Here is a 10,826-nt window from a genome sequence, read left to right on the forward strand (position 1 = left end):
TTTTTTAGTAGTAAACCCCCCCCCCCAAAGACTTGAGAAAAATATTAGCCATTCCATTAATATTAATTATTTTTATTTTTTATTATATAATTAATAATAAAAATGACATTTTTTGTTATTAAACTGTTTTTTTTATTTATTTTTTTTATAGTTAAGGCAGTTCAAATTCAATGTCACGGTTAGGATTAAAGTACCTTTTGCTCCATGTCTTAGGACCATAAATCACATTTTTATATCCTTTAGTTGTTAGCAGAAGATCCATAATGGGAAGCATGTTTTCAAGGTTGGTTTAAACGTTGGCATTGTATGGTTGTCTATTCACTGGTCACTTGTAGGTGTGATTTCCAATATGTTTTAGTCCAGTATGGTCAGAAATCTTTAAGTTAGACATAAAGACATTATTCTATACGAACAGAGCAAGAAATCCAATACATTGTAATTTCAGCTAGTGTTATTTCCTGTTTGGATCAGATAAGGCCTTGATGTAGATAAAGCGAGCAAAGGAAAAGGAAAGAATTTATTGATTTCATGAAAATAAGCAGTGAGTGAAAGGACCGAATATTTAGAATGTGTTGTATGAAGTCCATGTCTTTATGCATTTTTTTTTTTCAAAAGGACCAAGGTTATATTTATTTGATGGAAAATACAGTAAAAACATTCATATTGTGAAATATTATTACAATTTAAATTAACTGTTTTTAATTTTTAATTTTAATATATTTTAAAATTTAATTTTTTCCTGTGATGGCAAAGTTGAATTTTCAGCAGCATTTACTCCAGGCTTTAATGTCACATGATCCTTCAGAAATCATTTAATATGCTAATTTGGTGTTCAAGAGACATTTACTATTATTACCAATTTTAAACAGTGCTTAAGCGATTTGTGGAAGATGTGAAACAGTTTTTCAGGATTTTTTTTGTTGTTGTTCAAAAGAACAGCATTTATTTGAAATAGAAACCTTTTCTAATAAATAAATGAAAATTTTCTTTTACTTTTGATCAATATACTGCATCCTTGCTGAATCAATGGTAGTGTTGTCTGTAAATTGGAATAAACAAGTAATCATCTATATTTATGTAAAATCTGAGTAAAAATTCTTCAACTTTTCCAACAGTTCCCTGCTATTTACAACATTGTTCCACTGCGAAAGTGTTATTTAAGTGCAAATCATGTGAACCATTCTGTGGTTTACACCATGCACCAAGTTTGTTGTTGCACATATGCTGCTACCTCAGAAGCAACACCGCAACCAATCCCAACCATTATTAGGGAAATGGCTTAATTGGATTAAATAATTAGCTGCAGAAGCACATGGTCTTTATGTTGTTCAGGGCTGTGGATCTGCTGTTGCAGGCTCAGCCAATTCTCCTGGCTCACAGGAAATACAGCTGACATGGTGTTTTATCATCCAGCTCTTTGGCCCAACACTCTCGCACACATCCATATACACACATGCATTTGGAATTTGACAGTGTTCTATAGTCTAACTCTCTTTCTTTTGTGTTTCTTCCATAGTCAAACTCTCTACCGGGATCCTTTAACCTGGCGCCATCCCATATGTTCGGAAACAGGCTGAATCCGAATTCCGCCATGGCTGCACTGATCGCCCAGTCCGAGGGCTCCCCGGCAGGTGAGACGCACAGACGAGGAACCATGCTGATCTTTAGCCGGTACCTCCCACTGGCGCAGGATTACCTTCTCAAAATCCATTCCTCCTGCTTCCTGCGCTCTCTTCTCCCATTTCTCCTCATCCTCCCATTCTTTCTCCGCTCCCCTGTGCATATGGAATGTGTGGTCAGCTGTATCCCCCTCCTAACCTCCTGAGGTCGCAGAGAGCGGGAGAGGCAGAGAACAAAACTCCCCGGGACAGAAAGCTGAAAGTGTGCATACCTGTTAAATGAAGCATGCTACCACTCAAACATTTCATTAATCTGCACAATGACCGCAGTGATGACACAGAGGGGATTGCCCTGGGTTTAGGAGGCAGGCTTACCTTACACTCAGCCTTTCCCTCCTTCTTCCCTCCATCCCGGACCACTCAACACTTTCCCCGGACCCTGCCTTATCCCTGGGGGTCTCGGTCATGAGCGAATGGGCTTGCAGGACCCCGTCATGGGGGTTGGGGTGGGGACCAGTTGAAAGCAAGAGAGAGAGAGAGGAAAAAAGGGGAACACAGCCTTTGAGGAATAATGGATCAGTCATGGCCTCATCCTCAAACAGAGGTCAGGGGGTCATTTGACTAACAATAGGAGGAAGAACATCCATCCTTAAAAAGAACACCGCTCGAGACTGGAAAGCTTGCATGCTCTTGGCATAAGCCCAGCTCTTGTCTGGCATTAGTTTACAGCGCAGCACTTATAAAGTAGGGCATATATATTGAACAGGTTAACGATTTGGCTTATATGTCGACATTTTGAGATGTATTCATTCTGTAGTTTAGTAAGATAAAAAAAAAAAAAAAAAGAATTTAATACTTTTATTCAGCAAGAATGCATTAAATTGATCAAAAGTGACAGTAAAGGCATTTATAAATAGTTTAAAAGATATGTATTTCAAATAAATGCTGTTCTTTTGAACTTTTTATTGATCAAAGAATCTTGAAAAAAAATGTTAACAGTTTCCACCAAAATATCAATTAGCACAGCTGTTTTCAACATTGGAAAATAATCAGAAATGTTTTTTAGTACCAAATTAGCATATTACAATGATTTCTGAAAGATCATGTGACACAAGACTGGAGTAATGGCTGCAGAAAATTCAGCTTTGCCATTGCAGAAATAAATTACATTTTAAAATATATTAAGATATATTTTAGATTTTCAATTTTAAAATTATAATAATTTATAATATTACTGTTTTACTGTATTTTTGATCAAATAAATGCGGCCTTGGAGATCATAAGAGACTTGGAATGGTTGTCTGTGTATACACACACAGACGTACGTATAACTTTATAGTTATAATATAAAAAAATTATATAAATGTATTCTAAATGTAAATCAATTATAATATCTTGTATAATGTATAATATAAATTAATGGTAATAATATATTCATTATTGTTTTTAGTGCATTTTTGAATAAATATTTTATCAAAATTGAGCAAATTTCTTACACCTCATCTAATTTGCTGTCATTTAATAAAAGTCAGGTATATATCAGCCATTGTCCACCATGTTGTCTAGATATTGGCATTGGTCAATTAAAAAAACCCTAGTCTAAAAATGTATAATGGGATCAGTGAGGCTGTGAAACAAGGCTTGTTTACTTTGGCAAAGTGCTTGTGATTTCCTCTCAACGCTGGTCACCTGTTGCTCCTCATAGGTTTCCACTGTGTCGTTTAGTCCCTGTTCATTCTGTCTTTTTTTATTTTGTAAAGTGATACCCGATGCTTTCGGGTCCAGTCTGCACTGCAGCCCCGGGGCTGATCCAGGGTCAGGCAAGGGGTCAGCACCATAATAAGTCAGACCAGACCTTGGGCGGCTCGTACTGATGTGCCCACACCCCCACTGGAGCCAGCCTGCGCTCGAGGTGGTAGTGGGCTGGAAAGTGTTAAAAAGAACAAGACGGGGTGAAAAAGGAAGTGGTGTCAGTGTGCAAGCTGAGCCGCCAGAGAGACCACTCTGCCGCCCCTAGATGGATTTCTGTGAGGAAGATCTGATGGCTACCAGGCTCACTTTGGATCGAGCTGCCCGTCCCTGCATTTCCCAGGCTCCTCTAACGCCCACATCTTCACACCGGCTCCTTATCGACTGCTCTCTGTTTACCTTTCAGATCAGGAGCTTGGAGACGGAGCTCTCGGCTTCTCCAGAAGAGGAAACTCGCCAAAGACAAACCTCTCCCCTCGGTAAGTCCTATTTACATTCCAGAGCTAGACTTCCCCTCCTCCAGGCTCTGAGATTTCACTCGCCCTCCCTACCTCCCCCACAGAACACACTCATTCACTCACTCCGTTTCCTCCCTTGTGCGCTCGCCTTCCGAACAGCAGGCATTTTGAGCACTCAGCTGTTGTCCATATCGCAGTTACAAACCGGCTTCAGAGTTCGACGTGGCGGCGATGTCTTCGAACGCAGAAAGAAACATTGCATTAGTTTTCTGTAACCTGAGATGTGGCCTTTTTTGCGCTGTGATTGAGGATATAAAACGGATTTATATGGAAGTATATATATACTGCACAAAAATTCCTCCTGGATATAATATGTTTGGTTGAAAAGGTATGTTGATTTGATTTTGATCGCTTTGTTATTTAAGAAGTGGGTTTATTTGGTATACTTTCATTGCTGCTTTAGTATATTTAATGTATGGATATTAGTATTAATATAAAACATATTTTTTTCAAATGCTGTATTTGACTATTTAGATCAGTTTTGTTTTGTTTTTTAGTCAAAATGTGTGTGAGAAATGCATTTAGCACAATATCGCTATAAACTCAAACTTGTCAGTTTGTGTGTTTGCATGGCAGCATTTTCAATACTGAAGGTACAAGAAACCGTTCACACTAAACGGGTTTTTGCATTACAAAGTGTTGCTTTTCAATTGTTTTTCTATGTAAATGTGCTAGATGGACGTGTTCGTCTGCTGATCTCATATTTTGCATCTTTTGCAGCGACTCGCACATGACACTGTGTTTTAAAAACAGGTTGCCTAATTTAAAAATGTCAACTCTTAAAAAAAAAATTTAAAAAAAACATGCATTTTTTCCAATTCCATTGCCATGCGACTCAAGTTTTTAAATATTAAAAAACACATTCTTTGTGAATGGGCCTTAAAAGTGTGCCAAATGTCCATGAATCTCATTCAGAAGAGCTCTGCACCATCGTCAGATTAAATGCGAATATCTGTATGTGCTGTTTCTGTGATCCGCACTGGAGCAGCCATGCAGGGTGATAATATGGCTTCACAGTCCTGTGCTGGAGATTTATTGCCTTGTGGAGCAGATCTCAGCCCAGCCATAATTACCCCAGAGATAGATTCACGTTCGCCAGAGAGCCCTGATGTAGAGCCCAGGGTTGGATGCATTCATAATAACACAGATCGCTGTCTGTCCAAACAAGAGCGTACTGAGATTTATGGTGTCAGAGAGGCAGGCCCTGGCTCTCTCACTTGGACGAGCTGTGAACTCTGTTTGGCTTTACTGAGCAGCGTGTCTGCCTCTGAAGGCATGATGCCAGACCAGGAGTTCAACTGTGTTGTTAATATAGGCGCAGCCTAGTGTGTATTTATAAGCGAAAGCTGATTATTTATTAATTAAATTGTACTAATGTGAACAGATCTGACATGCATTTCCATTTTAAATTCATGACGATGAATTTTGATGAGCTTGTGTGTATATACTTCTCACTTGTTTTCTATAAATGTCTTTAGGTCTCCGTTAAGTGGGCTTCATATCCGGTATGACTCGTCAGGACCGTTGGTTCCGGGGCTTGGATCTGGTTCGGATACGTTGCCCCCAGTGGCCACCAGCATCGACCAGCTGCTGGACCGGCAATGGAACGAAGGACAGCAGTTCCTCCTACAACAGGGCTCACAAGGAGATGGTGAGAGGCTTTCTTACACACATATAATGATGCATGTTGCTTCCGTATACAGTATTAAACCACAACTCAAGCACAGAGCTGTTTGGTTGTGTGTTGTGTGGTTGTCATTGTGCTGGTCTTGCTGGGGATGTTGTTGAGCCATAGGATACTGTCAGTTCTAATGATGGCTGATGCTACTGTTGTTTCTGAACATAAGCCTGCACTAGTGTTAATTTTGGCACTTATGTTTTTAAATTAGTCCTGTCAAATGTCTTTTTTAGCTGCTCAACACAAGGCCACATGGGTGTTTTTTAATCAGCTAATGAAGGTTGTGCTGGTGTTGTTAGTGGTGCATGCTTAGGACAATACTTGCTCGAGTATAAAACTTTGCCAAACTCATCCACGAAATAGAGTGCTGCAGCCCTGACGTCAAAACCTGGAAGTCTAATTCTCCTTAGGTTTCCTCAGGAATTTCCTAGGGGTTTCTATAATGTTTTTTTTTATTTATGAGTAAAACAATGTCTGTGGTAAATATAAAATGCTGATATTTGTATGTTTTGCTCTACAGTGTAAATTACACATACCCATACTGAAAATGTGAATTTTGAAGCTGTTATGTTTAAGTAACTACATTATTTTGGATTGTGAGTGAATGCAATTTGTTATACAGCAAAATGTCCAAGTATCGTCAAGTTATACAGAACTTATTTTACTAATAAATTGAAAAACCCAATGGGAAAATTTCAAGAAAATACATGGTGAATTAGACTTCCAGGTTTTGCACTCTGTGCGACAGACAAAAATAATACCTTAAATCATGTGGCTTGTTGAGAAGGCAAGTGCTTCTGTTTTTTTTTTTTTAAGTGACATGAGACTTAGGATTTTCACCTGATAAAAGGAGCCAAAAAAAAATATAAAATCGGTGAACTTGCATTAAATGAAAAAGCAAGGCCAAATTTAGAGACCAGAATGTCATAGAGACTTGAAAGTTGACACTTTTGACCTGGGTCAGTAAATAACCACGCAGAAGACCTTAGCAACCACATAGCAACATGCTAAAACCCACTCAGAACAACTTGGTAACCATATAGCAATGTCCTGGAAACCCACTTAACACTCCCTAGCATCATTGTGATGACTTTTAATTTGCATGTAAAATCAATTAATTCCTGTTATAACAATTTCAATAGCTGAGAGGGTTTACAGATTTGCTAAAGAAGGTTGTAGAGATATCAAAAGGCATTTTAAATTAATTTCTCATTAGTACGCTAAAAGCCTTTATTAATTATGGTCATTGAAAACGGGCTACATTTAAATTCAGTCTAATTTGTCCATTTTAATCTCAGGGTGCAAGGTGCATAGTGATAAACCTGGGTCTGTTGCTTTCACTGAAAATATTTTATTTAAAGTAAAAATGATTACATCATATAAACCTTATTTTACTGCATGTCAATCAAATAATATGCCGGTTTGAAGCCTGTAATTACATCCATCCCCATAATGTGGGTAATTTATGCATTGGTTAATACCGCAGTAATTATGATCTTCATTACCTGTATTTTGTCTGTGTGTAGTTTCGCGATCGGCTAAGTAGAGGTAGTAGCAAATCTTTCAGTAGCAGCAGGTCGGTTTGTAGTGTCACAATTGTGTGAATGAGCAGCAGCTGTTTCTGTTATGATAGAGGCTCTTCTGGCGACGGGGGGGGAAGTCTGACAAGCGCATGGAGCAGGAAGTGGTAGGACGGTTGTGTTTCTGTTCACCACTGATATGAGACCAGTTGTGCGGTTTTGCTGACACTGCATCTGGTTTGCATTTCGCTCTGGGTTGCTGGCCCCCGATCAGTGCCATGTGATCCTCCGAGAGCGGAAGTCTGTCGTTGTAGTTTTTTCTGGAGGTCTTGAACCACATGTGTGCCAGTGTAGTTTTCGGGCTTGTGGTATTGGGTTCGCTGCTTCATCTCGGTGGTTTTTAACCACTGCTATTTTGCTGTCAAATCTTGATGCGTATGTTTTGTGTGTGTGTGTGTGCGCTTTTATGTCCAGTTCTGGGAATGCTGAAGTCCCTGCACCAGCTGCAGGTGGAAAACCGGCGCCTGGAGGAGCAAATCCGAACTCTCACCATGAAGAAGGAACGACTGCAGCTCTTGAGCGCTCGCTCCTCTGTGCCTTTCACCCCCGCGAGCACCACAGCCACCACTGCCTCCTCTCCTCTGTACCCCAGCAACACTCACGCAGGTTAGACACACACGCTACCACTCAGGTAACTTCCTCTACCCCTGCTCTGCAGATGCCATCTGCTGGGACTGAGCACCTCTTTAGTTGAGTCAAGTGTTATATTATGTATATCTGTACATAGTTGAGTGTGTGGCAGTGATGTGATGGTGTAGTAAGTAATTGAATCGTAATGACAGATTCATGGGATAATTGGTGGCTGTGTGATGTTTAAATGACTTGCAGCATAAATCTGATCGGAATGATGCTATATCTATTTGGTTGGACAGGTAAAGGAGGCACCTCTCTCACGTTGACCTCTCTTTTCTCTCTCTCTCTCTCACGCTCTTGTGCTTTCTCTATTCTTTCTCTTTCTTTCAGCATCCCCTGTCTGGTGGCCATAGTAGTGGAAGTAGCACGTCCTCTCTCTCCACCCCTCCGTCTGCGGCCCACAGTCCCCCCCAGCAGCAGGTGAATGGAGTCGGCATGGCCGGGGTGGTCGTCCAGCCTGGCAATGTCAACTCAACCCTCCCTGCCATAGCCGGGGTGACGGGTCTGATGGGCACTCTGCAGGGGAACCACCTGGCCATGAGTGGCATCGTGGGCACCCTAAACGGAGTCATCCAAACCTCCCCCAGCCTGGCCCAGAATAACAGCCCCCTGCCCCATCCCTCAGCAGCTACCAGCACATCCCTGCCCATGTCCAACAGTCTCAGTAACAGGTACGAACTGGCACTCGCCGCCTTAGACTGATGAAGATGTGGATTTGTTGGTAAATCTCACGAAAACTTCAAGAAATTGGCCAGGTCATATTTTACCCTCAGAGCAAAAGAGAAATGAAATGTTATGTTTTATATATGTTACAAAAACAAATAATAAAAATGTGATTGCGACTTTTTATCTCACAATTCAGACTTTTTTTTCCTCAGAATTGTGAGTTTATATCTTGCGATTTTATAACACGCAATTGTGAGTTGAGTCAGAATTGTGAGATGTAAACTCTCAATTCTGAGAACATATCAGTCCTTTAGAATTGGACTTTATAACTCGCAATTCTGAGAAAAATTCTCAGAATTGCAAGAAAAAAGTCAGAATTGCAAGATACAAACTCGTATTTGCAAGAAGAAAGTCAGAATTGTGTTATCTCACAGTTCTTGACTTTATTTCTCGCAATTGCGAGTTTATATCTCGCAATTCTGACTTTATAACTCGAAAAAAGTCAATTGCGAGTTTGTATTACAGAATTTTAAGAAAAAAGTCAGAATTGCGAGATGTAAACTCGCAATTACCTTTTTTTATTCAGTGGCGGAAGCGGGCTTCCATATGTAACATTTATTTGATCAGTGAAAACAGTATTGTTATTATGAAATATTATGAATGTTTATTATGAAAGAATATCATGAAAGATTTCTATTTTAATATAAAATGTAATTTATTCCTATGATGGTAAAGCAAAATTTTCAGCAGCCATTACTCCAGTCATCAGTGTCACATGACTTACATTTCTTGTTAAAAACCGTTTTGCTGCTTAAATCTTACTGACTTAAAAAAAAAAAAACTTTTTAATATTTTATGCTGCTGTTTTAAAGACTTTTTTTTTTGACAAATATAAGAAAAATATATATTATTAAAGTGTATTGATATATTTAACTTTTTATTTAATTTATTATTTTAATTACATTTTTGGGTGAATTGTGACTTGGACATGTTCGTTAGATTCATCCATATTACTTGGCATTGTGTGCTGCATTCATATTTTCTTCATCTTTTCTGCTTCCCGATCTCTCTTTTGCTTGCGCTTTGGAATGCAGCAGCATGACCACTGTGAAAACCAGGTGAGGATTGGCTTGCTTTACCTTTTTCTTTCTCACTTGCTCATTTTGTTTCTCTGCCTGCGTGCCTTGCACCTGTACGTCTGCCTCTGAAACAGAATTGTGTACTTAAGATTGAACAGCTGATGTTTTCGAAGCAAGGTCCAGTTTAAACAGCCCTCCCTTTGTCAAAAAAAAACACCATTAGCTATGATAACAGTCTCTTTCCTTTAGTATACAGAGTGGTTTTATTTTATATGTAATACTTTTGTGCGGCCATGACCGAGAAGTTTTTGAAATGATGAAAATTTTGTTTGCTTATGAAGGTTTATGCATGTGTTTGCAGTGCGGCAAGGCATTTCAACGATCAGCACAGACAGATCCTCCTCCATCAGCACCAACTTCAGCAGCTTTTCAGCTCCCAGCAGGCCACACCGGTAAGAAGAGCACCAACACACTCCATTACACAGCCACAGAGTCTAGAGTTCGCTTGAGCATTCACAATTGTTCATGTGACTTAAAACATAAAGAGAGTCCACACAGCAGCTTATTTTAGCCATGATCCTTGTTATTAGTCAAGATGATTCTGTCTGAATGATATATATAATGTAACATGTAGAGCAGAATAAATCTGAAATAATACATTAATTCCAAGACCAAAAAATACAAAACACCTTATCTTTTGGTGATTCAATGCCATAAAACTCTCATACGTCTCAATGGCTTCTTCCTCAGAATTGTTTATTTCAGCATCCTGGCAGCTTGGAATTGCAATTTTGAGGAAATTCTTGCCACTATTCTGTGCAATATGCATCATACGGTCCGTGGGCAGTCTGTGGGTGTGCCGTCTTTGTCTAGACATCTCATCATACTCTGTTTGTCTGTCTGTGTTTAGGAACAGCAGCAGGCTCTGCTCTATCAGTTAATGCAACAGCAGCAGCATCAGCAGAATGACATACAGCTACAGCAGCTTCCAATCAACAGCCTCCTGCCCACCACGCAGCCAGCCATCACTACAAACCCCTTCCTCGCCATGCACAACGACAGCAACACTCCTAAAACTGGAGTTAGTACTGCAACTATCAAACAGACAAAAGTATTAACTTATAATATTCATGGATTCATTTTGAAGTATTTTTATTTTAAGTGCGTATGTAATTAATATATGAATGAATTAATATGAATATATAATTGTGGTAATATATATTATTTTTTAGAATTTTATGATTATTATTATTGTAAATGTATTAAATTAGTAAAATGATATAAGACATTTTTTCATATATATA

At 39.2% G+C, this 10,826-nt stretch overlaps 1 protein-coding gene across 1 annotated transcript in view; it reads left to right on the forward strand.

The window, feature by feature from the left end:
- Positions 1–10,826, forward strand: part of mllt10 (MLLT10 histone lysine methyltransferase DOT1L cofactor) — a 50,170-nt gene that overhangs the window by 37,246 nt on the left and 2,098 nt on the right. The window contains 8 exon segments of the mRNA XM_016537013.1: positions 1,517–1,631; positions 3,775–3,847; positions 5,365–5,537; positions 7,559–7,863; positions 8,108–8,448; positions 9,538–9,561; positions 9,884–9,974; positions 10,433–10,633. Coding sequence (XP_016392499.1) covers positions 1,517–1,631; positions 3,775–3,847; positions 5,365–5,537; positions 7,559–7,863; positions 8,108–8,448; positions 9,538–9,561; positions 9,884–9,974; positions 10,433–10,633 — 1,323 coding nt within the window.

Source organism: Sinocyclocheilus rhinocerous, unplaced genomic scaffold, assembly GCF_001515625.1.
Source record: "Sinocyclocheilus rhinocerous isolate Xijiao unplaced genomic scaffold, SAMN03320098_v1.1 scaffold65, whole genome shotgun sequence".
NCBI classification, from domain to species: Eukaryota; Metazoa; Chordata; class Actinopteri; order Cypriniformes; family Cyprinidae; genus Sinocyclocheilus; species Sinocyclocheilus rhinocerous.